Source organism: Symphodus melops (assembly GCF_947650265.1).
Source record: "Symphodus melops genome assembly, chromosome: 2".
In the NCBI taxonomy this organism is placed as follows: Eukaryota; Metazoa; Chordata; class Actinopteri; order Labriformes; family Labridae; genus Symphodus; species Symphodus melops.
Window position 1 is genome coordinate 23,949,981 of NC_136692.1, and position 25,362 is coordinate 23,975,342.

A 25,362-nucleotide genomic window follows, 5' to 3' on the forward strand; every position below is an offset into this window, starting at 1 on the left:
ATAAAGAGCATCTTTCAGGAACACGCCGAGTCATTTCATCGAGTCAAATTAATCTTTATGACGACGACAAAAACACAGACGAGGCAGAAGTAATGCTCGTGAAATTTATTTACGGAAATCATTTTGGTCCCTTCAACAACATGAGACTGTTACAGCCAGTTCTGCTGCAGTGAGGCATTAAACCCGTTTGACAAGGATTACATAGAGAGGAACATCAGTGAGACAATTGTTGACCAGGAAATCACAAGGCCAGAGTTTAAGGACACTGATGAATAAAGATCAGCTGTTGTACAACACTGAAACAGAATAAAGAAGGCAGAGTCAGATACATTTAAACTAAAGCACATTTCCATTCCCCTCTGGTTGGATTTTCATTTGGAGATATTAAAGACCAAAACTATGCAAAAGTGCATATTTCGGATGGCTTCTCACTGATGTTACCAAAACAAAGTGAAAGCAAACTGAAGACTTTCATGTGAGTTAGTTGCCAAATTCACAAAGTAATACATTCTTACTGCCAAAGTTAAATCTAGATATTTCCTGGGAGATGCCTTTTCTCATCACCGATCCATAATCCTTCTGAGGCCTGCCTATTTCTTAATACATACTCACTCCCTGATTACAGAGGTTTAAACAGCCAGGTTATCACTGCAGGAGAGACTTTAACCCAAACATCCTTTTTAAAAACATTTTGATTGGTGCCTCAGACATTTCATTTCAGTGGCAGGTGAAGTCTCCCAGCTTTTTCCACACAAAGACAAAATCAAGTCGGACAACTCAACTTGGGGAATTATCGCAGTTTTAAGATTTTAACACAATCTACAGAAACTGATAAAATGGTCTCATATCCATTCACTATTAACACAAGTCAAACCTCTTTAGACTTCAGTGAGTGTGTTAAACATCAGCTGCGTCTGATATCACTGAATGGCACGTCAGCAGCCAGCAGTCTTGTAAACACTTAAGACAGAGGAAAACACAGAAACCAGCACACATCAGTAAAAACGCCTCCGTGGGAGATGTCAGGGATGCGGAGGTATGACAGCGTTTCCTTTGGCACCGTGGCAAATACAAGCTATTGTAAAAGCCCGGCGGAGTCCAGAGAGCCTCATCGCTCCTCTGTGTGTACGTCACAGTCTGTTCCAGAGGCCACTTAGAGCCCCCGTGGTGCTTCACAAACAGCATACTGCCTCCCATCCCCAACTGCTGTCCCTAAAAAACTCACAACCGTTCACCTCGTCATTAAAATCAAAAATCAGGAGTGCTCGCAGCTCCTCTTCAACGTAGCCAGTTTTCACATCGCCACAAATACAGCAACAAGGTTAACTCAAAAAACCTTGAGCATTTCTGCGGCAACTGCATGGACAACGCCAACTGTAACCTCCTTAAAACGTGGTGGAAATAAAAAAGCGTGATCTTAAAGAATGTCTTATCTGCTCATCCTGGGCTTACACTATGCATAAACTCAGTTATGCACACCGTTCCTATAACACACCACCTACTGCAGTGTAAATCACACAGACAAAAAGAAAAACACACTGGCTGCTGGCTGAAGCCAAACATTCAAGTATATCACAGTTCCTGCTGCCTGAACAAAGCCCGGCTGGAGTCTCAAAGATCATTTCTCCCTTCGGATATAATCGGCGGCCCCGCAGAGACGGGAAACTATCTCTGCTTTAAATTAGGTAAAAGAAGTACAAGAATACAATATCCTGAGAGTTGTGCTAATTGCAATAGCAGTTAAGCAAACCATGCAAAACTGTTGGATTCCATTTACAAAGACCACTAGCTGAACAGACAACACTAAAGTTCATCACATCAGGCCAGGCTCCTCCACAGAGTAACACTAAGGGAAATTAAACTACTGTCCTTGGGCTACTTTTTTTTTTTTTCTAACTGAGACTAACGTTGAGAAAATAGTTCAACTGGAAAATGCTTTAGAGGCCAGTTTGAATGACATGACGTCAGTGATCAAAGAAAAATCTCTACAATTCTGAAATGAGTTCATAATCAACGTCCTCAATGAAATGCTCCGTCTTCGGGTTTAATGTCATACATGAAGGTTTCTAAATATGGAAGCTCGACGGTATAAACCTGTCATTTATAAACTCTGAATGAAGTTAACTTAATTTCTTGGATTTAACAAAGAACTCTTCTCCCGGTGTTTAAATATACTCTGTATACAGTGACAACTCATTTTTAGGCTCCGCATTCAGTGTTAGCCACTGTGGCTCTGAACTCAATATGCACACTTGTGAAAATATAATTCAACTTTCCTTCAGATGAAATCAAACAGGTTAGAAGAGATGGATTTGGCAAATAAACAAATTGCAGAAAATCTGCAAGAAGAGAATCACAGCTTGGTGAACATCACAGGAAGAAGATTACTGATGGTTCAGGCAAAGGAAGAACGATGGCAGATTAATGGATGAGGAGAGCGACGGCAGAAGAATGTAACGGGACGATACCGCGGTTATTTTAGTGGCTAGTTTTGTGTCGTGCTTTCGGTGTGGTGGGTCAACTTATTATGAACAAGTTATTGGAAGTGAACTCAGGTTTCCTGTGTGTGAGAGAGGAAAGGATCAGAGGCCGGCAGGGAAGGAGAAGTTTGCAGCGAGCTTAATTCTGCTGCGTGCGCCTCGTCTGCTGGGACTTTCCATGGACAGGATCGTCTTGGTGTCAGGTGGCGGTGGGATGTTGGACACCACAGAGTCTTCTATGAAGGCAGGAGGCTCGGGTGGACGAGAAGTGCCATCAGCATCAGCCACCTCGGGATCATCACTCACAGAGGTACTTACTGAGCCAACATCTGGAGAGATGAGAAGAGAATTAAAGTGTTATTTCATTCATTTGTTCGTTTTTTCATGGATTCATTCATCTTGTGGATATACGTTTGATATTATGTTGTGAGCTGAACAGGAAATGTGAAGGAGACAGAAGAAACCGAGATGTCTGACATGTACAAGTCCAGTTGAGCCTTATAGAGATGTATCCAAGTGGACAGGAAGTCTTTTAAAATAGAAACTTTGTCAGTGATCGTCTGACCTCGGCCAAAATAAACCAGAAAATAATCCAGTCTGTTTTATCATTAGGCTGCAGAAACAGCACCCACCTAACAACCTTATTAAAGTGCATTTTTGATCCCCGCTGCTTTGCGATCAGTCACATCTTTTTAATTCCGATTATTTTTTTTTTTTTAAATAATAACTTGATAAGCAGGTGCGTCAGCCATCAACAACCTGCTTCTCAACACCAGCAAGACGAAGGAGCTCATCGTGGACTTCAGGAGAGAAAAGGGAAGCACGCACAACCCCATTCACATCAACGGGATGGCTGTTGAACGCGTCTCCAGTTTCAAGTTCCTGGGGACCCACATCACAGAGGACCTATCCTGGTCCACTAACACCTCCAGTCTAGTGAAGAAGGCTCATCAACGCCTCTTTTTCCTGAGGACACTGAAGAGACACCACCTGTCTTCAGCTGTACTGAGGAACTTCTACCGCTGTGTGATTGAGAGCATCCTAACCAGCAGTGTCACAGTCTGGTACGGAAACTGCTCTGTCACGGACCGTAAGGCGCTACAGCGGGTGGTTAAAACAGCCCAGCGCATCACAAGGTGTCCACTTCCTGCCATTGAGGATGTCCAGAGGAAGCGCTGTCTGCGGCGAGCTCACGGCATCCTTAAAGACTCCTCCCACCCTGCCCACAGACTGTTTACCCTCCTGCCCTCCGGTAGGCGCTTCAGAAGCCTCCGGACCAGAACCAGCAGACTGAGGAACAGCTTTTTCCCCAGAGCTGTCTCCCTACTGAACTCTACCCCCCGAACTCTGAACTCTGTCTCTCTCTCAAACTCCGCCCCTCTCTCGAACTCTGCCCCCTCCTGACACCCCCCCCCCTCCCCCTCCCCTGCATATCACCTCACATCCATCATCCCCCACCACTCCTCCTGGTCACACACACATTATTGTATTATAGTATGTTCATATCACCACTGTAAGTTATTGATCTGTATAATATGTACATATTCTGTATATTATCTGTACACTAGGATATTCATTTTCTCTGCACCTTAACCTGTATATTTAATCCTCTGTATACACTTATATTTATAGCATTTATTTATATTTATAGCATCCCAATAATCCATTCAGCCATATTTAATAATTCACTTTCTTTAACCACATCTGTAAATGTTATAATCACTGTACATATTTAGCACGAACTCTTGCACTTTCTGCTTATTTGCACTTCTGGTGAGATGCCAAACCTCATTTCGTTGCACTATACTTGTATATGTGTAATGACAATAAAGTTGAATCTCATCTCATCTCATCTTAACAAATATATCAAAAAAAAATTACAGTAGGGCTGCAAGTAATTCAGAAAAATGATACAAACAGAGAACTTTAAATCTACTTTAAATTTAAATGAGAAAAAAGAAAAGAAATACTCTCTAAGTGACAAGGCACCAGCTGCTTCTCTGGGAGATCTCCTGTTGCATGTCAGGAGACGTGGTTGTAAGGGAGGGAAGAATGCACCGTCTTGTTTCAAGGCGACAATGCAGAAGCAACACGAGCGCAAAAAGACGACAAATACCAGTAGTACATTTATAAAAAAAAAAAGAAAGAAAAGGAAACCATGATACACTCGTACCATGAAGCCGTGATCTTGATTCTTATGGATAATGAGAGTGTATTGTTAAATCCTCACTGACAGTTTAGTCATTTTAGAAGAGCTCCGTTTATAACCGTTATGGTGACATCCTAATTACACAGAACACTGTTTTAGCATTTCCTGATATGGGTCACATGACTTGCAATAGCCTAAGAGAGACCTGATGTTTGAGTCGTCGGAGGTTTCTCCTCAAAGTGGATCAGGTCCGTCTGCTGCAGGAGAACGGGGTCAGGGTGGAGCTGAGGTGAAGGCAGGCAGGATGGAACAGGACCACACAGCAGGTCGACTGGTGACGTCAGACACAGCAGCTCTGAATCCACCACTGCGTCAAGACCTGGAAGTCCAAAGATCATGATTACCATAACTGAGGATCCAACACTTTTTTTTTTGATCTCTTTTTCCAATGTATTTTATGACTTCATTCATATGTTCTTACCTGGACTTTGAGCTCCAGATGTTGCGACGCTAACGGGGCTGTCTCTTGGACTGTCTGGGTTCTCCCCTGGCTGGGGGCTGGTGGGGACAGAACAGTTTGCCCTTGCTGGACAAAAAAAAAAAAAAAAAAAAGAGAAAATAAATAAATCACTCTTAGATCCATATTCAGCCAGTCACAATGTTGCACTCTGTAAAACGTCTACAGTTTCTCTGGCATGCTGTCCCTGGATTCTGCTCATCCGACTTCATTTCACATGAAACTTTTACGAAGGCGCAGGCAGGAAAAGTGAAAACTTTCGCCGTTTGCTTTCACACATGCAGCTCACCCTGGACATCTTACAAGTTTAGTGCATATGTGAAAACACCGTTATACAAGTCTCTGCAGGAACATCAACAGTTCAGATCATAATGACAAATCAATTCAGCTCACTCTCCTTAACAATGAGTTTTAAAACTGCCGATGGTGTAGCGATCATACGCTTGAATTAAATAAACTTACTATAAGAAAGAGGTTCATCACCTTTACCTTTCATATCGTTTTTTAAAACGATAATCCTCTTATGACCATGTCCTTTGATCCAGACCACCTGAAGATGACATCACACAACAATGAAACACACAGAAACAAGAGAAATGTTCTGACAACACCATCTCCTTCATGCATTTCGTACCTGTGGAATCGCTCCAAGCAGCTCATCATTGCTGGCATATCCGTAGGAACGAGGTTCGAGGCTGGAGCCTGTGAATTTGTTAAAAGCCCCCGAGAACTCTGTGAGGAAGATCTGGTTGTAGTGATAGGTGTGGAGCAGGGCACGCACGTCACGAGCAAACTGGTAAAGCCAGGTCAGCCTCACCCACTCCTCACCACGGCCGCAGGAAGCGTTAGCAGCTTGGCTGTTCTCATCACTTTCCTCATGGTACAACTGTAAACACAAGTGATGAAGATGCTGTTAAACCTGTGTGTTTGTTAATCAGCATGACTGGGACTCTAGAGAGAGTTCAGAATGGACAAAGAGAACCAACTTTCCACTCACCTCAACAAGATACGGCAGGCTCTTGAGCAACTCGCTGAGGGAGAGGAACCCATATTCACATGGGTTGAGTGAGGCTCCGTAGACCGACAGGTATTGCTGGCTGAGCACGTCAACTCTGAGACCCTTGGAGACTTGCTGTCCGTCTTGGGACATGAGCAGATTCAGTAGCTGGGAGGTCAGCGAGCGCAGAGACTTCCTGTTGATCAATTGCACTTCCCGCCCCTCGGCGCCATCGACCACCTTGAAATGAACAGAAAGTGACTGATGACTATTTGTAAGAGTGAATCTTAAAACATCAATCAGTCGCCTGCTCGAGATTTCTTTCCGTTTAAAGGAAGCGTACGTTGCTTAGTGCTCATGTTGGATTAATGTTTATGGAGAATATAACAATAAGGAACCTCTCTATTGTAACCTGTCTGAGATAACAACGAGCACTCTCCAATAAAGTTTGAAGGAAACGAAGGTCAAATATACCTCAGGTTGTATTGAAGCTTCAGGTCTGTGATTATATTATATAGTCACAGGAGTTTTACTGATCAGCACAGGAACAACTCAATATTTTCGTTTTCTTCGATCCTTGGATGAAGAAGCTCATCATTTTTTTCTTGGTATTTTTATAGATTTGGTATAGGTCGATCTATTTACATTGACAAAATGTTTACTAGTAATTATGCTTTATTTTTTCTGACCAGTGAATTACTTTACGTGAACATTTGAAAAACTCTTGTCCAAAGAAAACCAGGAAGCATTTGTTTTCAAGACCAAACTACAAATGCTCGTAGGAAGCAGAGGACCCCAGGAAGACTAGCTGCCATTAAATGGCTAGCTAATGGGGATCTAAATAAAAAAAATGCTTGTAGGAAGCAAAGCAGAAAGAGCCAGACTGGAAAGGAAAGGAAAGGAAGGGGAGCTAGAGACGGTTTATTACCTTGACAACGTGGCACAGTTTGGTGAGCAGAGCAGGCAGGGAGCTTGCGTCGTAGTCTTGCAGGCGTAGACCATAACCGAAGGTCTTGCTGTACTCCGTTAGAAGCTGGCTGACAGGAAGACTGGAGTTTTTCTGAGCTCGAAGCAGCTTGACCAACTGAGCTGCCAGAGCCTTGATGCGCTCAACCTCCGTCAGAGTCAGCACTTTCTCCTCGCCACACTCCAACACCTGTCACAGGTAGAGCACCGTTTTTCAGTCAGTAATCAAAGAAGAAAAGAGGCACGCGTCACTAAACTAAACGGAAAACTTTAACGTCTACGACAAATGAAAAAAGCCAAGGACAAGTGACCCGGAAAGTTCATTAAACTAAGAAGCAAATACTACAGCACCATGCTGGTGAGCTGTTGGGACCAAATCAGATGTGTAATATTGGCCACTGATGTTATAACTCAACATGATAGAAATGATCTTCACTACAGACGGAGCACCAGCGCACACATCAAATAAACTGTCACCAATTCTTCAGGGTCCTTTTAATTTAGACATTTACAGAACAATGCAAAAAAAGGTCTGTGTTTCAAACAAAGTGACACTTATACTGTATACAACACTTCTCCCAACTTATGAATGAAATCTCATGTACCGGTAGTTTCTTTTATTTGCAGAAAATGACAGCTGGTTCAGAAAACAAGATTCAAAGATGCACGAACATTCTCGTTCAAAACTATAGAAACTTTAAGTACTGATTTGTAAACTCTTCTGAAGTTATGTTCTTATGGTTTATATAAAATTAGAGCTGAAACGATTCCTCGAATAATTCGATTACAAAAATTCATTGAGGTATTTTCGCTGCCTCGAGGCTTCGTTAAGTTTTTTTTTTTGCGTCATCAAAACTTTGGTATGAGTATAAAACACGTTAAATGTAGCTGCAGCTACCTGCTCCTCTCTCTGCTGCACGCTGAGTCTGACACACACACACACAAGTGCGGCGCGCCCTTTTACACAGTTGATCCGTGATCCATACGACCGAGTCGGGAACACGTGATCCGGTCAAACGGTCGGCTTTTCTCCGTCTACTCTCTCCGTGTTTGCAGCTAACATAACGATAGCAACGTCCTCTCACAGTCTCATAGACGTAGACGTCTATGGTCTCTGTAGTCTGAGAGCGCGCTGAATGCACGCGCTGCAGGAGCTGACAGAGATACGCACACTTCTAATAATGAACAGGCTGATTATATTAAATATCTGATGTCATCAAAGCTAAATCAAGAGAGAACTTGTTTGATGAATAATAATTTAGCAAATATACATTTAAAGTTTCTCAATCTCCTGATCTGACATAATGATTGATTCTGTGATTGATTCAACAGAACATAATGCTTTCTCAATTAAATGTACTGTAACAGATGTGTAGGCTACACAAAACACTATTTGTTATTTCAGCTATTAAAACGTGTTTGGCCTGTATTTTTCATCTACCTGCCGCCTTGACCGGTGAATCCAAAAGTTAATTTGGGACCCTGTCAGTAATATGGTGAGTGTCAGCAGCTGTAGAGCAGAGGTGGTTGGCTGTAACTATGGTTGTAAAAAGCAGGTGTTACCATGGTAGCTGCAAAGAAGCAGGTTTGTAGGGACGACCCAAGAAGAGTTAAACCTTAATTAAGCAAAAGTATGATTTATTCGATTAATCAATCGGGATATTCGATAGAATACTCTATTACTAAAATATTTGATAGCTGCAGCTCTATATAAAATTAACTTAAATATTGCTTATTTAAAGTCATTTTATGTAAATAAAAAGCCAAAACAGTTTTGGGGGGAAATTACGAGAAGTGCCGTATACAGTTTTTTTTTTGTTTTGTTCATTTTAGTGAACCACACAAACAGAACCAGAGAAATGCGTTTGCTTGCTTTGACCAACACTGTAAACAGCGTGTGCCACACTTACCATCAGGATGTCAGGGATCGCCTCAAAGAGCTCCATAAGCTTGGTGAAGCCGTAGTAGCTGAGCTTGCACTGACGACCGAAGTGATGGTGGTAGGTGGGGATGAACTTGCTGAAGGGCATCCTGCAGTGAGGCTGGTGACGAAGGAGGTCCACCACTTCCTTCCCAAACTGCTTTGTGCGCTCCATTTCATCGATTGTTCGTTCTACAGGCAAAGAGGGAAAATGACAAATACCCTAAATTGTCAACAACTTGTCATACTGTGAGGTTTTTATTGTAATCATTAGTTCTATCTCGCAGTCTTTTCTCACATTTTAACTTTTAACATCCACTGGCTTGCACTGACCTCGTTTGGGAACAGAGATGACTGTGTCTTTGTCCTGATGAGTAATAGTGATGGTGGTGTCAGGGATCTCAGTCAGCAGGTCCATCAGGTCACAAACGCCATAGTCAACCACCCTCCAGTCTCTGGAGAAGCACCTGAAATTCAAAGTATAAAAATGCATTCCTTAAAATCCACAACAGAGATGATCCACATCAGACAAAAAGCTTTTTGTTTAACCGTTAATAATGAAAATAAACAAGGGAAACATGTAACCAGCCTATCTACAACTAAAAGCAGTGTAATGTTGACTGACCAATGGTAGGCTTGCATGAAGTCATTGATTGCAACTTGTTTGCTGGCTTGAAATTTCAGCAGTTTGAGCAGGTCTTGAGTGAAGCGCTTCACTTGAGCACGATGGGTCAGGGTCAGTAAACGCTTGGTGCCCATACCCAAGATCTGAAAGCAAAGCGAATAAAAATTGCGAACACAATATGTGGAAATCACAACGAGGTCAACTTTGGATTGGTTAACAAAATTAAATTCTTTATCTTCCACAATACCTGCAGGACGTGAGGCACGGCCTCCAGAAGCTCGAGCAGCTTCGAGTAACCGTAGTCAGAGACACGGCACTGCTTGGCAAAGTGATGGTGGTACGAGGGTATGAACTTGCTCATGGGCATGATGCAAGAGGGCTGATTCTTCAACAGGTCAATAATCTCACGGCTGAATTGTATGAGCTGGGGGTTTCCTACTGGACTCTTGCAGCGCTGGATCCATGGCTCTGCATGTTAAGATATCATTTCTCAAATGAGACACAGTGGAGCAGTAACGATACCACTGTGCTGGAGCGACAGCAGTGTCAATAAAAGCATAGAAGTACTTCAACCTGAGTTTGGTGCAGGTGGTTTGTTGTGGATCCATTTGATGACTTTGAAGCCATTCTGAGCTGTGACGATTGTGATACTGGGAACACAGGTGATGAGATGCTCCAGGGGAACGCCACCCTTCAGTGTCTCACTGCCCAGCTGCAGAGTGCTGAATTTGGCTGCATAGCAATCTGGAAAACTGAATGGAAAACATACCTCATTGTTGACATCCTAATGCTGTTTTGAGAGAGAGAGAACTGCGATTAAAGAACTGTTATCACCTGAGTAATGGAAGAGTTCCCTGATGGGACTGCAGCAGGCTGTGGACCTCAGAGGCCAAAGTGTTAAGAGATATCCCCACAAACGGGACTGTGTAGGAGTCAGGGTCAAAGTCAGCCTCACTAGAAGAAGAGGGAGAGGAGAGTCAACCTCAGTGATGAAATAGAACCAACAGACATCTTAAGTTGTACAGTCCAGAGGACAGAAAGTAATTCATTTGTCAGGAATAAGCAGGTCAGGATGCTCAAAGGAGTATCCAAGTGGCCAGCATTACAGATCTACTACTAACACCAGATTTTTCATTTGTACTCGGGATGAAAATTAATCCACGGACAATTAATTGGCCATTTAGAAATTGCTCGACCTGGAAAAACTCACTAGATTTACAGTTGAGTTTTTAACAAACGCAGAATCAGAGCTGGTTGAGTTGGGAGAAGTGGTCATCAAGAACCCACAGGCGAACGGTGCAGGGTATGAAAGAGACGCACCGTTACTCGCATCGGGAGCTGCAGCCATGTGAGTATTTTTTATTTTTTTTTAAACACACGGATCCATGCTACAGTCCCTGCCACCGCCAAGTTTCATACTCATCGTGGTCAGAACGCAACTCTGTAGTTCTGCAGAGCCGTGAAGTCCTCGTGTGTGTGTGTCTGCACTCTCTCGCTCTCTCGTGCAGGCAGGAATATTATGAATACACAAACAATTAAATAAGAATAGGCCAGATGTATCGGCCCCTTAGGTATTCCTCTCCGTGTGTGAAACACTGTTTATTTAACAAGCCAGACGTCGCTGTGAGCTCAGAAAGTGTAATTTGTTATTCAGTTTATTTTACATTTGGCCAAAATGTCATGTTTTACACATGCACTATGCTGCTGTGGGGAAAAATATTGTATGTCAATATATTGTAAATGTGGTTTCATAGCAAAGATCTTTCTTTGTTAGCGCATGCTAGTCAATTAACATTAAATAGTCTGCCTTAATAACATTTTAAATATGTAGAGGGCAGATTTATCAAGGTTTTATGCAAATCTGTTAGAAATTATGTGGCTGAGAAAATAAAGCTGTGATTGATGAAGAAAGAAAAAAGAAGTACATTTGGTAGAGTTTATTTAAGCAAAACGTTCATGTTTTTAAACCGCGATCAAATCAAGTGATTGACAGCAAACCCAATACGTACCGTAAAATCCAGACTATAAGACACAGTGGGAAACACTGCGTCTCATAAACCAGGGAGGAAAATGTTTTACTGCCTTACAGCACAACAGCTTCTATTGTGTTCATTAAAATCCATAACATGCAGGTTGTGTACAGCTGAACCGTTTTCACTTTGTAAAGTTTGAACCTACAGAACGGTAGTTGAGCTCTCAAATTAACATGAAAGTTGTGGAATAGACGTGACGTGCAGACCACCTCGGCAGGTCACTCGTTTCCTTTAATATAGGACTCTGTCAATCAATCCAGCACTCCTCATGGTTCATTTACTGAACATTACACAACTGTTTTCTTTAAATATGAGATTATCACTTGGCGGAGAAGTCGCACAGCCCGCCTGCTCTGCGTCGCTGCCTATCCCAGCATAACCTGCAATCATCTTTGAATACATAATGAATGGGAATTAATTTGCAATCTTTTCAGGTCGAGTGAAGACGGTGATGGTAGCAGCTGCAGCTGCACTTGACGCATGATCATGAAAAATAGGTATTTAAGTAGTCTTATACAAAAGATTATTGCCCAAACTAGTGTAAGTAGAACATTAAAAAAATAAATCATTGATCAAGTATTTGTGAGATTTCTCAGATATTTTCCTGTCATTACGAAAGACTGACCTGAAGTCCTGTTGTTTGTAGTGCTGTCTGCACACAGGGTCATGGTACTCCAGCTCCTCAAACACCACAGGGCTTCCACTAGCGGAGGACGAGCCCTCCTGGGATTGGGAAGATCCCAGTGGACTGTGACGGATTTGACTGCTGGGTAGAAGGCACACAAGCCTGGAGCCTCCCTGTTCCCGCACAGCCACCACCTCAGGTATTTTGTACAGATCACCAACCACCAGCTTACGAGAATATCTAAATGAGTGGAAAAAAGGACATGAGGGACAACTACTATCTACTGCATTAAAGCAGCAAGGACAGACAAAAAAAAAGCGGATTGCGTAATTAAATAGTTAAAGAGCAGTGACTAAGAAAATACTGGAGTGAATGGTTTCCATTAAAGAGTTGAGAACTTTACTTTTTCTCATAGATTTCTGTGAACTTGAAGAGGGGAAGGCAATTGGCAGGGGCATCCTGAAGAATGGTGATGATCTCTGTGCTGAATGAAGATAATGTTGAAATGCACCATTACAATCTGAACCCCAACAGTTGAATATATTCTGGCACCTCAATTTGAAAGTTCCCCAAGCTGAACTATAAAATCCACTTTACCCGAGCATGGCAAGGGATTTGCTGCTGCCCCCGGTGATCAGGGACACCTGAATGCGCTTCCCCCCGATCTTATAGCGGTGCAGGCCACTGATGGCACTTATGGCCTGCTGAAGGGACAGCATCTGGATCGTGGCCTTCAGCTGATAGTCAGTGTGTGGGCTCAGCTCCACGGCTTTCACCTGGACAAAGCAAGTCATTCTATATGAAGAGATTTACTAACAGGAGTAAATATAATCCAACGACTTTTCCCCATTTTAGAATCAGATTTCTATTCAACAAAATCACCTCAAAGAAGTACACTTACCCGCCCATAACGGAAGAACGTGTCACGCAGTGTCTGCTGCAAATCCTTGCGGGACATTCTGTAGTCCAAGTTGGCCACCTGAATCTCTGCCCCATCTGAGAAAGGCTCAGGAGGACGATCGGGATGAGGGCTACGAGGTGCAGCCAGGAGGGGCGAGGAGCGGCTGGAAAGGCACGGTGACACGCTCCTTTTGGTAGAAAGTAGAGAGACGCATTCAAGATGATACCAATTCATAAAGAGGGTTGAGAAAACAGTAGAAAAACAAATCCTGATTTAGGCCAATTTAAATATGACCAATCAAAACCAACATGGTACCTGGATGACCAGGAGCCCTGGGACAGGGCGAGGGGACTGAAGCTCCGGTGTAGGTTCAACTTGCTGAAGGCGGAGGGTGTGCTGATCTGAAACTCTGCTGAGCTCTTGTCTCCTTGTTCTCCAGACGACACAGTGACACTGCACGGGTTGGAACCTTCTCTCCTACATCGAAAAATGACAAACCTGTTGTTGAATCTTTCTGATAAAACCTAAAACAGCTGCAATTATAGACAACGCTTTAAAAACAGATGCAACAGTGCAGCCTAGCTTAATGTTTTGGCAAAAAAAGAAAAAATCAAAACAATGTCATGTTAATATTTTAAAGATATAAGCAGAACTTTGACCTTACTGAGGTGCAGAAGGGTGGCCATATGTAATGTTTGTGGAAATTACCAAAAACAGTCACTTGCCCTATAAAGGGTTAATGTTTCAGTTCATTTTTCCAGTGGTACAGGAGCAGCATACATTTGCTGGAGCGCCCTCTCATGGCTGTAGACGGTAATGTTCATATCAGCCGGTACATACTGAGCCTATATTCTGATAAACAAGTCGCAGGACCAGCCAAACTATGAAAAAAAAGTGTGACTTTAAGTCCTGAAAATACAATAGTATTTTTTTATTTTAACCTTTAATTTACAAGAACTATTCCCATTCAGAAAAATAACAAATTCAATGAAATTTCTTAAAGGCTCTTCGTGGTTAACAAACTTTAACACTTGCAGTGCTTCACTAATGTTTGTCACTTTGAAAACTAGTGTACGAAAGAAACATTTCTCACACACACACACACACACACACACACACACACACACACACACACACACACACACACACACACACACACACACACACACACACACACACACACACACACACACACACACACACACACACACACACACACACACACACACACACACACACACACACACACACACACACACACACACACACACACACACACACACACACACACACACACACACACACACGTTGAATGTTGTTCTCAAACGTTACATGTCTGCGTGCTCGTGTGTACCTTCTCCTGTACATGGATTCTCCAGCAAGGCCAGGCTTGGACAGCCTCTCCACAGATCCCGTCTCACCATTGCTGCTGGGGGAAGAGGAGATGGCTCGTCCTCTCTCCAGGTGGTGTAATCCACTTCTTGGCTTACACTCCAAGCTACCCAGCTCCTGGACAAGATGCAAGTTCCAGGTGTTAGTCAAGGAGTGACAGAGCTGCAGGATACTGTCATGTTTGCATCTATGCACATGTATGTGAAGCTCAATGTAGATAAAAATATACTGTACTCTGAGCTTAACTAAGGAGCTCACTGAAAGGGAAAAGGCCAAATAGTTATCTAACAGGACACTTTTTACAGCTCTGTGGCCAAGATTTGTTTTAGTTGTTCGCCATCATGTTTTAATTGACAAGTAAATGGACTTTGGACCCACAGCAAACAGCTGACTCATGAGGGTGTGCATCCCATTTAAGTGATAGTAGTGAGCCAGGCCTTTGCTGAAATGTTAGTCATATGTTGAATGTGCCATCGGTCATTTGAATTTTTTTCTTCAACAATCTGAGAACTACTCTTTGTGTTTTCATGTTTTGATGAGGGGTAAGAAATATTTCATCAAATTCACTTTGCAATGCATCGTTGCATAAAAATGTAAATGCTTTGTTAGAGTCCATCTAAAAACAAGGTATCCATTTATGGGTGATTCATCTTTTCACATTGGCCTGTTCGATAAAAATCAAGGAGGAAAAGACAACCCAAGCAAGTCATTCCAGTCACCAGAGGTCGTCGTTTGACAGCCAAAAACTGCAGTTAGCCAAAACTCATACAAAAATAAAAAGTAGGGACAGAGAAAACACAGACGCACTATAACAGAACTGATGAACGAGAAAAAAACAAAAACAGGAAAAGACAGCAATGACGACTCATGCATTAATATGAATGATGACTGACTCATGAACATGCAGGACAGCAGGGAGAACATAAAGCACTAAGCAGACTACGACATGCTTGCACAGGCAGACAAATGAAGCAAGCAGCTACTAGCTGTTAGTCAGAGCAGCAAATAAAAAAAAAGGGGACATGGGGTGGGAAAAGCGATTATGATTAGGAAAGCAGCCCAAACATGATTAAAGGGCAACGATGGTTAAGGGGAAGCAGGCACTGATATAGTCTGCTGACCTGATGGGGCTTGTCTGGAGCACCACCGGGTGGCCCACTGCACCCTCTCCTGGGGCTGTAGGGCCGTTCAGGCACGGGGCCTGGGGTGTTGTAGGGGCGGGTTGCTCGCCGTGGCCTCCTAGGTGACCTTGGCTTCTCCAGGGGCAGAAAAGAGAAGGAGGATATGGATGGGGTGGGGGGGAACACTGAGTCCTGGTTTTGATAGGTCTGGGGCAGAGCCTGAGGCTGAGGCGAGAGATGGGTCCGAGACTGAAGCTCAGGCTTGGGACTTGCATCGTCTCGGGGGTGTGGGGAGAAGGAGAGGCGGATTCGGCGGCCAAAAACATCCTCATTTTCCATTCGCTTGCGGGCACGCGCAGCTGCATCAAGGCTGCCAAAACGAAGGACTGCTGTGCCCTGGGACATGCCCAGCACTTTGCCACCACAGTTGTCAGACAGGCGGCGGAGCCTGAGCTTCACCGCGTTCCGCAGGCTCTTGTCACAGTTGATAGGAAGGTTGTGCACATAGAGGAGGTTGAAACTGGGCTGAGGGAGGGGAGGAAGAGACAGTGTGCCTGTCTGGTTTGTATAAATAACACTTTAAAAAAAAAATGACAACAGAAGTCGTTGGTTTGGTTGATAAACATTTTGGAGAATGGCTTAGAGGGGTGTGGATCAGGATGAATTCTAATGATCCCCAAAAGAGAATTGCGTACATAAAATATTAAGATCATCACTTTGACGTACTGCACTGCTCTCCAAGTTCACTCTAAAATACATCTCACCATGGCTGCTGTTGCCAACACTTACTTACCATGTAGATACAAAACAACTTTAAGTCCCAAACTAAGCACTTTTTAAGCCTACCTGTTCTTTGATAAGTATACGTGGTGGCAGATCAGCTGTGATCTCCTGAAAGGCCACGTGGCAGTGGGCGTGCTGGAGCAGGGCTGATGATGTGTGGTTGCCGTGAACCAAGATAACCCGAAAACCATGGCGATGACGCAGGTCGCTCAGCTCACTTGCAAAGTTTACATCCGCTGTTCGGGAAAAAGATGACACTTGGCTACACAAGATCCTTTGAGGCATCAAGACTGGACGCAGATAAGAAAATCAGAGTTGAACTTACAGGATACCAGTACAACTGTTGCAGGTGCAGTGTGAGTCTCAGCAAAGCGCCGTAGGCTCTGGCGAAGCTTGTCGTCTGCAGCATTCTTGGCTATGGCATTGATATGTGCAACAGTGACCTGAGATAGAATTATATTACATTACATATTATAACATGCTTTGAAGCAAACACTTGACATGTTCGTCTCGTTTTTAGGATTATTATTTGGAGTAAAAATATCTTATCTCTTGTTAGACACGCCAACAAAGCCCTCATTAAGGGTTTCTCTTGATTAAGCCACATACAGCATGACCATGAAAGGGTAAATATTATTTTTGGAACCTGGCAGTTGTTGAGCTCTTGGATGACAGCTTTACTCTCCTTGCTGATATCACAGACGCAAATGAATTCTGCCTCGCGGTGTCCCTGAAAGAAACTGCTGCGAATGCGCTGAACCACTGCTCCTGCAGAGCGTCCACTGGGCACACTGCAATTTTCAATGTCCCAGAAGACACCTACTGGAGGGATGTTCTCCGGGCCAGAAGTCTCAGGAGAACCTAGCAGACAGTTGAGCAAACATTTACTCTTTTAAAAAAAAAAAAAAAAAAAAAAAACACTTTCACACTTTTTAATTGTACTCGCAGATTGGATAAAACAAGGTCTTATAACATTCTTCCTCCAAAGAGCTTCGAGTAAAAAAAAAAAAAAAAAAAAAAAATCCAATAAAAAGGCATCAACACTTGTCTGACAATATTATTAATACATCCAATAAACACATTCAGATATTCAAAATTGTTTGATAAAGTCCACTAACCATACTTCTGGCCAGTCTTGCCGAGGCTGGTGGACGACATGAGCATCATGCCATCAGAGGAAGTGCCACAGCCATTACAAATAGGGATGGGGATAGGAGCAGTCTGGGATGCAGGAACGTTGTGCCATGCCGTGTCGGACTCTGACACTGCAAGACCATTTATGGGCTAAAAACGGGCACAAATCATTAACGTCAAGCAATACTTCAACCAACACAAATTCAATCTCAGTTCAGTTGACTGATCTATTCTTGCAGAATAAAATGTCCTATAGTGATCTCCATGGCATACAAATGCAAGACAAAGGCTTGACCAACCTTTAATAAGCACTCCTGGCAGAAGTGTGCCCCCTTTACACAAACAGTGCGTTCTACATTCAGGTGAATAGGATTAGAGCAGAAGTGTGCTGAGGTGGTTGTAGTGGTGATGGTGGTGGTTGTTGGATGATCACAGGGTGTGCTTCTCTGGGATCTTCTGGCTGATGGGCAATAGTCTACACAGGGGTAGTAACCAGAAGAGGCCAGGCAAGAGCTATGCAAGGGAGCAGCGAGAGATGAAACACACGGCAGAGAGGAAGCCAGAGGTGCAAAGGAGGGAAACAGGCTGGGCTGGCTACATGGAAGAGGTACAGAGGGGTTTGTGTGAAGCATCCCTGAGCAGCAGGAGAGGTAGGGGTGTGATGAAATAGGCTGTGAGGTAGCAACATTAGCGAGCGACTGAGGTTTGTAATCAAGACCCAACAAAGGATCAAGAACGTCACCTCTGCTTCCACAGCTCAGGTTACGTTTATACTGATGGACAGATGAAGTTACAGAGCAAAGGCCAGACCTGCCAATACTGCTGCTGACAGGTGCTCCCAAAGAGCCTGGGTCCATATAGAGTGAGACAACACCAGCAATGCTACTACTGCTACCAACAACACCTCCACCACTTGATAACCCATAACCATCTGTGCTGCAATAGTCACAGTGAGAATATACTTGAGGTCTTACTTTGGGGCTAGCCCCCTCTTGTTGCTGATGTGGTGGCGGCTGCTGTTGGTGAGAGTCTTGTGTAAGCGGAGGGGGAGGCAAGCAGGGAGGAGGCAAAGGGAGAGGGACCAGAGAAAAGGGCTGGGATAAATGGGAAGAGGAAGTGTGGTGTGGAGGAGGAGGGACATCTTTCAATTCCAAAACGGCCTTTCTGCCGTCCATGTAATTGTTCTGAAACAAAACAACCAGCAGATCATTAAGCAACAATCAAACGCCTTTGTAAAGTGCAAATCCCTCAGCTTCTCTTTTTACTTTGCATCGTTATATTCCAATCTTACATTAACAATAGCTCTAAATTTGTTTCTATAAAAAGATAAAAACACTATTAAAGATCTTAAAAAATTGCAATGTTGCCCAGAATATCATATCTGGTTATAAGGCTGAATTATTATCCCAGAGCTCATTTTGATGACACCTGATTCATCTTATTGGTTCTTCTCTACATGGAGGTACGCTGGTTCTGTGATCACATATCTGAGCTGAGTGAATGTACACTACATAGATGTATACTCACTTCTTTATCCGTGTGCCGAAGTGAGTTTGGCTCATTGGTGGAGAAGCAGTCCTTAAGCTTCCACAGCAGGGTTGAGGGTTCTGTTCTGGGCTGACTGGCGCATGGGAGAGCTCTGGAGCTGCACGTCAATGAGTCTTTTCCCAGTCCTTCCATCATACATGCCAGAAAGGTCTTTCACGGCACTTTCTTTTCTCCTCTCTCTCATGCTATTCCAAAAAAACATAAGACCAAAGGTAAAGAGTGATTTGTATGTGACTCGGTGGGTGTGCATGTCTCATGGGGAGTTAAAAACTAAAGCATAAAATCTTAGAACAAAAAATCTATGAACGCGCAGGTGTGTTCGTGTAAGCGACCCCGGCTCAGTGCAGCTTCGTGAAGGCAGATTAAACCCACACAGGGATAGTGTCCTAACTACACGAAAAAACATATTTCACAAGTTTTGAATGTTTGACTAAAGCAAAACGAAAAAAGTGCCGTGGTTGTTTCATAAATTGAGCGAGTTGAACGATGGACTCTGTAAAGTTAGCTAAATGCTAAGTCTCGTCAGGTGTCGTTAGACACTATTTATTGAGCACTTGGCTAGTTAGCGAACCGGACTGCGAGTTACCTTTTTAGCTAATTGAACCTAAACAGCTGGTTGGAGCTAGCATTGAATTTAAGCTAGTCGCATGTACCGTTAAACTATATCCTCTAACTGTTGAACGGTTCCTGTTTATCTGTAAACACTTTTATTCTGTAGCTCGACATGATACATTTTCCAAAGAGTTAGTTGTTTTGCTACCTTGAAAGGTCTCCTCTGTCACATCTTTCTTACAGCACTGTTCCCCCTATCTGTCTCTGCCCAGATACCCGCACCTTTTTGTAACCTATTTTTGCCGGAAAGCATGCGAGACTGTCGCAAAATGTTATTGTTGTATGTGGTTAACAATAAGCACGTTAAAAATGAGGCTATTTTGCTACCCGAAAAGATATCCCCTTTCACATCTTACTTTGAGAAGTATTGTATTTTTCAAAAGACTTTCTCCTCTATCTGTCTCCCAAAAAACGGAAATATGCTCGTTAATTTAGCAAGAAAGCAAGAACAGTTGTCGCAAACGTTATTATTGAAATTGACTAATGAATAAACAAGTGAACGATGAGTGTGACTTTGATAATACGGACAGTCTATGTTTAAAGATGTGTTTTTTAAATGAAATTTCAATGATTTTGGATAGGCTATTAAATGTAAATCTCTATAATAACTTTGGATAACACATGGGCATTGTAGACCTAAATCTGAAGCTCTAAAACCAGACCAGCATGTTATTCTTTGTTCGAAAAAAAACACATCGTTGAATGCAAGACCAAACCGAGACGTCCATTATAGTCTTGGTATAATAATAATAAAAATATATGCAAAAACTAAGTATTTATTTTTTTCTGAGTTTAAATTTCGCAATTTAAGAATTGTAGTTTTTTAGACTATACCAACATTGAAAACTTGTTGATATTTGATGAGAAAAAAATCTCTCAAATTTAACAGGTTACACATTTTTGACTGCGGGTTTCTTTTAAACAGGTGAACGCCACGGCTCTGTAGCGCCCTCTTGTGGCTGGGTGTTAGACGTTCCCTGTTGGCTTTAGAGGGTACGGTAACGGGACAGCAGGTTCAACGATCAGTCCTAGCCAGGCTCTGGTGACTGGAGATGAGTTATCTATAACGGTGCAGTGTCTCACAACCTATTCTCACAGGAGCAGTGCTTAATGAAATAAACCCAAAGAAGCCTAATTCATTTTTAAAAGTATAGTTCGAGTTTAGATTATTGTACAGAGATTATTCCATCAATTAGACAAGCCCGCTTTTTGTTTCCAGTCATGGCGATTGCTCATGTAGCTACCGAGTACGTTTTTTCCGACTTTTTGCTGAAGGACCCCACGGAGGCCAAGTACAAAGGGATGCGTCTGGAGCTGGCGGTGGACAAAATAGTCACGTTTCTCGCAGTGGGGTTACCTTTGTTCCTCATCTCGCTCGCGTTTGCTCAAGAGGTGTCCGTAGGTGAGTCGTTGAATTGATGCGTCTGATGCAATCATTTTAATTCATATTTAGAATAATGCATTCTTGTTTTTATTCCTCTACCTCACAAAACTGCTGCAACCCACTTGTTTTGATGATCACAATTACACGTGGTGAAACAATGTGAAAACCATGAATAGGTAGACGGCCTATAGAATAAAAGAGGAGAGGGGTGCGATTACTGAAGAAGGTGTGGTTCAAGTCTCCACCCTTCTGGCTTTCTCACGCTCCGACGCATCATGCTGTCATACACTGATGGTGATGATGGTGATTGTTAAGGTAACACTCGGCAATGATGAGCTCTGAAACTGACGGACTTTTTTTCAACTGAGCTAATAATCATTCCTTTTTTAGTACCACATGGACTCAGTTACTGTAATGACGAAACAGACAGCTTATGTCTAGTGAAAAACCAGACATCTACAGCACCATCCGCAACAACAACATAATCTTCTTAGAGCATGAAGCCCACTGTCTGTTATGGTTAGCATTATCTGCAAATATTTCTATTGATGGATCCAAATACACAGCGAACCCGGAGAGACTCCTTACCTTTCAGCAGCTATAACTTACAAATTAGATAGCCTATTTAAAGTAATTATTTTGTTAATTAAAATATGTTATGGAAATACTAATTTCAATAGAAACTAAGCTGATAAATATATCCCTTTGCACCGGTGTGAATGTTTTATATTTGAAAGCACTGCATTTTTTAAATGATTGCAGTTTTATTTCTTAATAAAAAAAACAAAAAAAAACAAAGTTATATTATCTTTATGTAACCTTTACTTTAGCTAATACTTTTATTAATTTGAATGGTACTTGACTATGCTCATCATTCTGTGTTATGGACATCACAGCCCTTGTGCTGCTTTAATTATCTGTTGACTATCTGGGTCATTTGCAAATTGTCCATGCCTGACTGAACCTCCCATGAACCCATCCTATAGGGGAAGGCGTCCTGAAAACAACCTGCCAACACAGCGTTGGGTTCGGAATTCAGAGGAGAGAGGGCTGACCATTTCTTTTTGCTCAATCACCAAACACCTATTGGCACTGATTATTGTTATTTCCCGTCTTCAATCAGGTACTCAGATCAGCTGCTTTGCCCCCACCAACTTCTCTTGGAGACAGGCTGCGTATGTGGATTCATTTTGTTGGGCAGCAGTACAGCAACAAGCTGACAGTTCACCACTATGGCTGCACAAGGTACCCCCCCCCCCCACACACACACACACACATACACAGGTTTTTCTTTTCAGACTTAAAAATGCTATGAGCAGTTTGATTAATGAAGGAAGGTTCAGACATAATTCTGAGTGTTCTTATAATAAGGGGGATCAAAGGTTATGGGGATAACCTGTTACTTTGAATAGCTATTTGCACTGAACTATCAACTGTAAATTGTTCATTTGATCAACAAGATAAGCTTGAAACTGACTATACTGTACATGCCTCATACATATTAAATCTTTTTTTGTGCTTCTTTTTCAAATGCAACTTTTTCTGATCTGTTTCCTCCCTCAGTTCTTCCCATACATCCTGCTCTTAGTGGCCATCCTCTTGTACATCCCAGCCTTGCTCTGGCGTTTCACTGCAGCCCCGCACCTCTCCTCTGATCTGAACTTCATCATGGAGGAACTGGATCGCTTTTATAATCGTGCCATCAGACTAGCCAAGAATGTAGCATCCTTAGATAACAAAGATGCACCTGCGGACACCCAGAGGTAAGTACCCATTTCTCACCAGCCACCTGCAGATCTACTCCCTCATTGGTCCTTTTTCCAACAATGTGACTGAATGAGAAAAACAACTTTGTTTGAATAAATATGCACTTAACTTTTTCTCAAGCAATATGCTCTTTAATTTACTGTACTTTTTGTTATTTTAATTACAGTTATGTCATCTTGAAAATATAGGTCATAGAAGGAAACAAGATTGTGTACAAAATTGTTTGATTATTTATGATTACTAAGGTCAATGAATTGCAAGCTTTATTTTATTAACCATTCATCTGTTTGTGTGGCAAATAATATCACAGCTTTAAAGGGAAGTGTTTGGATCACTGGTAAAAAAAAAAAGAAAAAAAAGAAGTGGTTTGTGCATATTTTTGTTCATATATTTTGAGCAGATCTTCCAGTTATGTTGAACAACTGTACTTCTTGCTGATGGAATACTTTGGCTTTTACATTCTTTTGCACCTCATGCTAAATGCTCATGTGTCTTTTGTGCTGCAGTGCGTTGGACCTAACAGAGGGTTGCTTCAAATACCCTTTAGTGGAGCAGTATCTCAAGACCAAGCGCTTCTCCCACTGCCTGGTAGTCAAGTATGTAGTATGTCGTGGCCTGACTCTGCTCATCCTACTGCTGGCCTGCATTTATCTCGGCTACTACATCCGCCTGGCCTCTCTCACTGATGAGTTTCCCTGTGACCTGCGTACAGGGGTGCTGAAGAATGACAGTATGGTGCCATCCGCTGTGCAGTGTAAGCTTGTGGCGGTGGGTGTCTTCAGGCTGCTCAGCTACATTAACCTGGGCGTGTACGTGCTTCTTGCCCCGCTGGTGGTGTATGCTGCTCTTGGACCAGCTCACCAGAGCTCTGGTTTTCTTCGGCCATACGAGCTGCTGCCGGGCTTCGGGGCTCTGGGTGTTGTCACACCTGTTTACAATGACCTCAGTATCTATCTGCTGTTCCTGCAGGAGAACCTGAGCGAACTGAAGTCATTCAAGTGCCTGCAGGTGGGTCACAGCAAAAAATGCTCTCTGTCAAGTATTGTGGTTACGAGGCGTCCCTTTGTTCCTGCTGTAAACTAAGTCGGCTGTGTTTTTTCAAAGGTGCTCGAGTTGTTGCAGGAGGCTGGAGATGAGGGGTTCGACACCATGTGCCTCCTGCGAACTCTGGGTCAGGTGAAGACTGACGTGTTGGACAGTAAGAAGACGTGCCCACGCAAGAACAAAAAGGAAACTAAAGCTGAAGAATGATTCCTCTGAGGTCAGGAGGAAGCTTTTTGACTATCAAACTGAAATGAAAGTCATTATGAGTCATCTTAAACTTCAGTGTGTTTTATTTTATCTCTGCATCATTACTCATGAGTAAATGGCTGGCCTGATGAGGATAAGAAGGCCTACTGTTATTGTGGAGAAGAAGAAATGGGCCAGATAAGCACCTACCTCTGTCTGACTTTGTGTTGACAGAACACAGGGCGATGCAGTGAACACTTTACCTCTCAGATGTTTCGTTTTTTCAAATGTGAATCCATGACAAGTATATAGGCCTGAAGTGATATACTGCTAACTCCTGACCTTAAATCTTTTAAAGGCATTTTCTTTGTATTCTTTTTTTTTTTTTTTAAATGATTTTTCAGTTTATACCGTTTTTCTCAGGATCCTAAATTACTATTGAAACATAATTTTAGGTATAAGCCATGTTAGACTGAGACATTTTTTATTGTTTTTCCCTTTAAGAATGAGTGAGGTTGAAGTTACTGAATATAGAATTAAGGTGTAGCTACTGAGAGTTGAGTCTGGGTAATAAAGAAGTGGTGGTTGGAGAAAGTTTTTTCTAATTTTAATTGGAGAACGAAGCAGACAGGGATGGTTAGGGATGGTAAGAACTCCTGGAGAAACTTTGTCTTGATTTTCTGATTGTTTGTCTACAAATGTTTTTTTGAAAATATCTGTTCACTGTTTATTCATGGTAAAAGTTAAGAAGACGATGTGTTTTCTGAATGGATGGAATGATAATAACATAATGAAGATGAATGAATATTGGTAAGTAGAATAAATTGTTTTTTAAGTATTTAATCCCTTGTTATTTCATTATGAGGATTTTCATTTTCCTCAATTAAAACAAAGTGCAAGCAACTAATTACACACGCACACGCACTCACTAATAGAGTCTAGTGGACTTCAACTTTTTTTTTCAATCATGCATCGAACACACTAAAGCTTTTGTAAACAGTAAACTATGTCAATCTCGTCAGAGTCTCATACTGCCGCCCTGTATCATAAAACGTATAAACTTTACTGCGTATTAATTAGAGCACTTTTGTAGCAGTGCAGGATGATATAGCATTATAATGCTCTTTCTCATGATCACTTTTGTAAATTAGTCGCGGACGGGCTTCACAACATGATC

The 25,362-nt window shown here is 42.4% G+C and overlaps 2 protein-coding genes across 5 annotated transcripts; one reads left to right on the plus strand and one right to left on the minus strand.

The window, feature by feature from the left end:
* Positions 1 to 90: 90 nt before the first annotated feature.
* marf1 (meiosis regulator and mRNA stability factor 1) lies at positions 91 to 20,060 on the minus strand. Of its 4 annotated transcripts, none has more exons than XM_079372148.1 (27): positions 19,953 to 20,060; positions 19,172 to 19,377; positions 17,944 to 18,828; positions 17,629 to 17,794; positions 17,157 to 17,371; positions 16,836 to 16,953; positions 16,574 to 16,746; positions 15,728 to 16,252; positions 14,569 to 14,723; positions 13,530 to 13,691; positions 13,215 to 13,401; positions 12,911 to 13,089; positions 12,717 to 12,797; positions 12,314 to 12,553; positions 10,490 to 10,609; positions 10,229 to 10,407; positions 9,903 to 10,123; positions 9,656 to 9,798; positions 9,364 to 9,497; positions 9,020 to 9,222; positions 7,072 to 7,299; positions 6,144 to 6,383; positions 5,781 to 6,032; positions 5,636 to 5,696; positions 5,111 to 5,215; positions 4,835 to 4,996; positions 91 to 2,809 (listed from the first exon to the last, which is right to left on the minus strand). In XM_079372148.1, exons 2-27 carry the CDS (start codon positions 19,325 to 19,327, stop codon positions 2,583 to 2,585), a joined length of 5,517 nt encoding a protein of 1,838 aa, XP_079228274.1. In that variant the 5' UTR covers positions 19,328 to 19,377; positions 19,953 to 20,060; the 3' UTR covers positions 91 to 2,582. The 4 variants fall into 4 exon arrangements, with proteins under 4 accessions (XP_079228274.1, XP_079228272.1, XP_079228273.1 ...); XM_079372146.1 differs by having other exon boundaries at positions 4,835 to 5,008; XM_079372147.1 differs by having other exon boundaries at positions 5,630 to 5,696.
* A 709-nt stretch (positions 20,061 to 20,769) lies between these two features.
* On the plus strand, positions 20,770 to 24,270 carry LOC306842155 (pannexin-1-like). Its single transcript, XM_079372253.1, has 5 exons — positions 20,770 to 21,206; positions 22,312 to 22,433; positions 22,752 to 22,951; positions 23,462 to 23,963; positions 24,060 to 24,270. Exons 1-5 carry the CDS (start codon positions 21,026 to 21,028, stop codon positions 24,204 to 24,206), a joined length of 1,152 nt encoding a protein of 383 aa, XP_079228379.1. The 5' UTR covers positions 20,770 to 21,025; the 3' UTR covers positions 24,207 to 24,270.
* The last annotated feature ends 1,092 nt before the right edge of the window (positions 24,271 to 25,362 follow it).

Bases quoted from the DNA above. Each gene is read 5' to 3' on its own strand.
- marf1 (XM_079372145.1), bottom strand. From the start codon at position 19,327: ATGATGGAAGGACTGGGAAAAGACTCATTGACGTGCAGCTCCAGAGCT. The intron at 17,372-17,628 runs GTTAGTGGACTT...ACTGTCTGCTAG, and splicing joins CAAGACTGGCCAGAAGTATG to GTTCTCCTGAGACTTCTGGC. The intron at 5,009-5,110 runs GTAAGAACATAT...TTGGACTTCCAG, and splicing joins ATCTGGAGCTCAAAGTCCAG to GTCTTGACGCAGTGGTGGAT.
- LOC306842155 (XM_079372253.1), top strand. From the start codon at position 21,026: ATGGCGATTGCTCATGTAGCTACCGAGTACGTTTTTTCCGACTTTTTG. The intron at 21,207-22,311 runs GTGAGTCGTTGA...GTCTTCAATCAG, and splicing joins TGCTCAAGAGGTGTCCGTAG to GTACTCAGATCAGCTGCTTT. The intron at 22,952-23,461 runs GTAAGTACCCAT...TTTGTGCTGCAG, and splicing joins GCACCTGCGGACACCCAGAG to TGCGTTGGACCTAACAGAGG.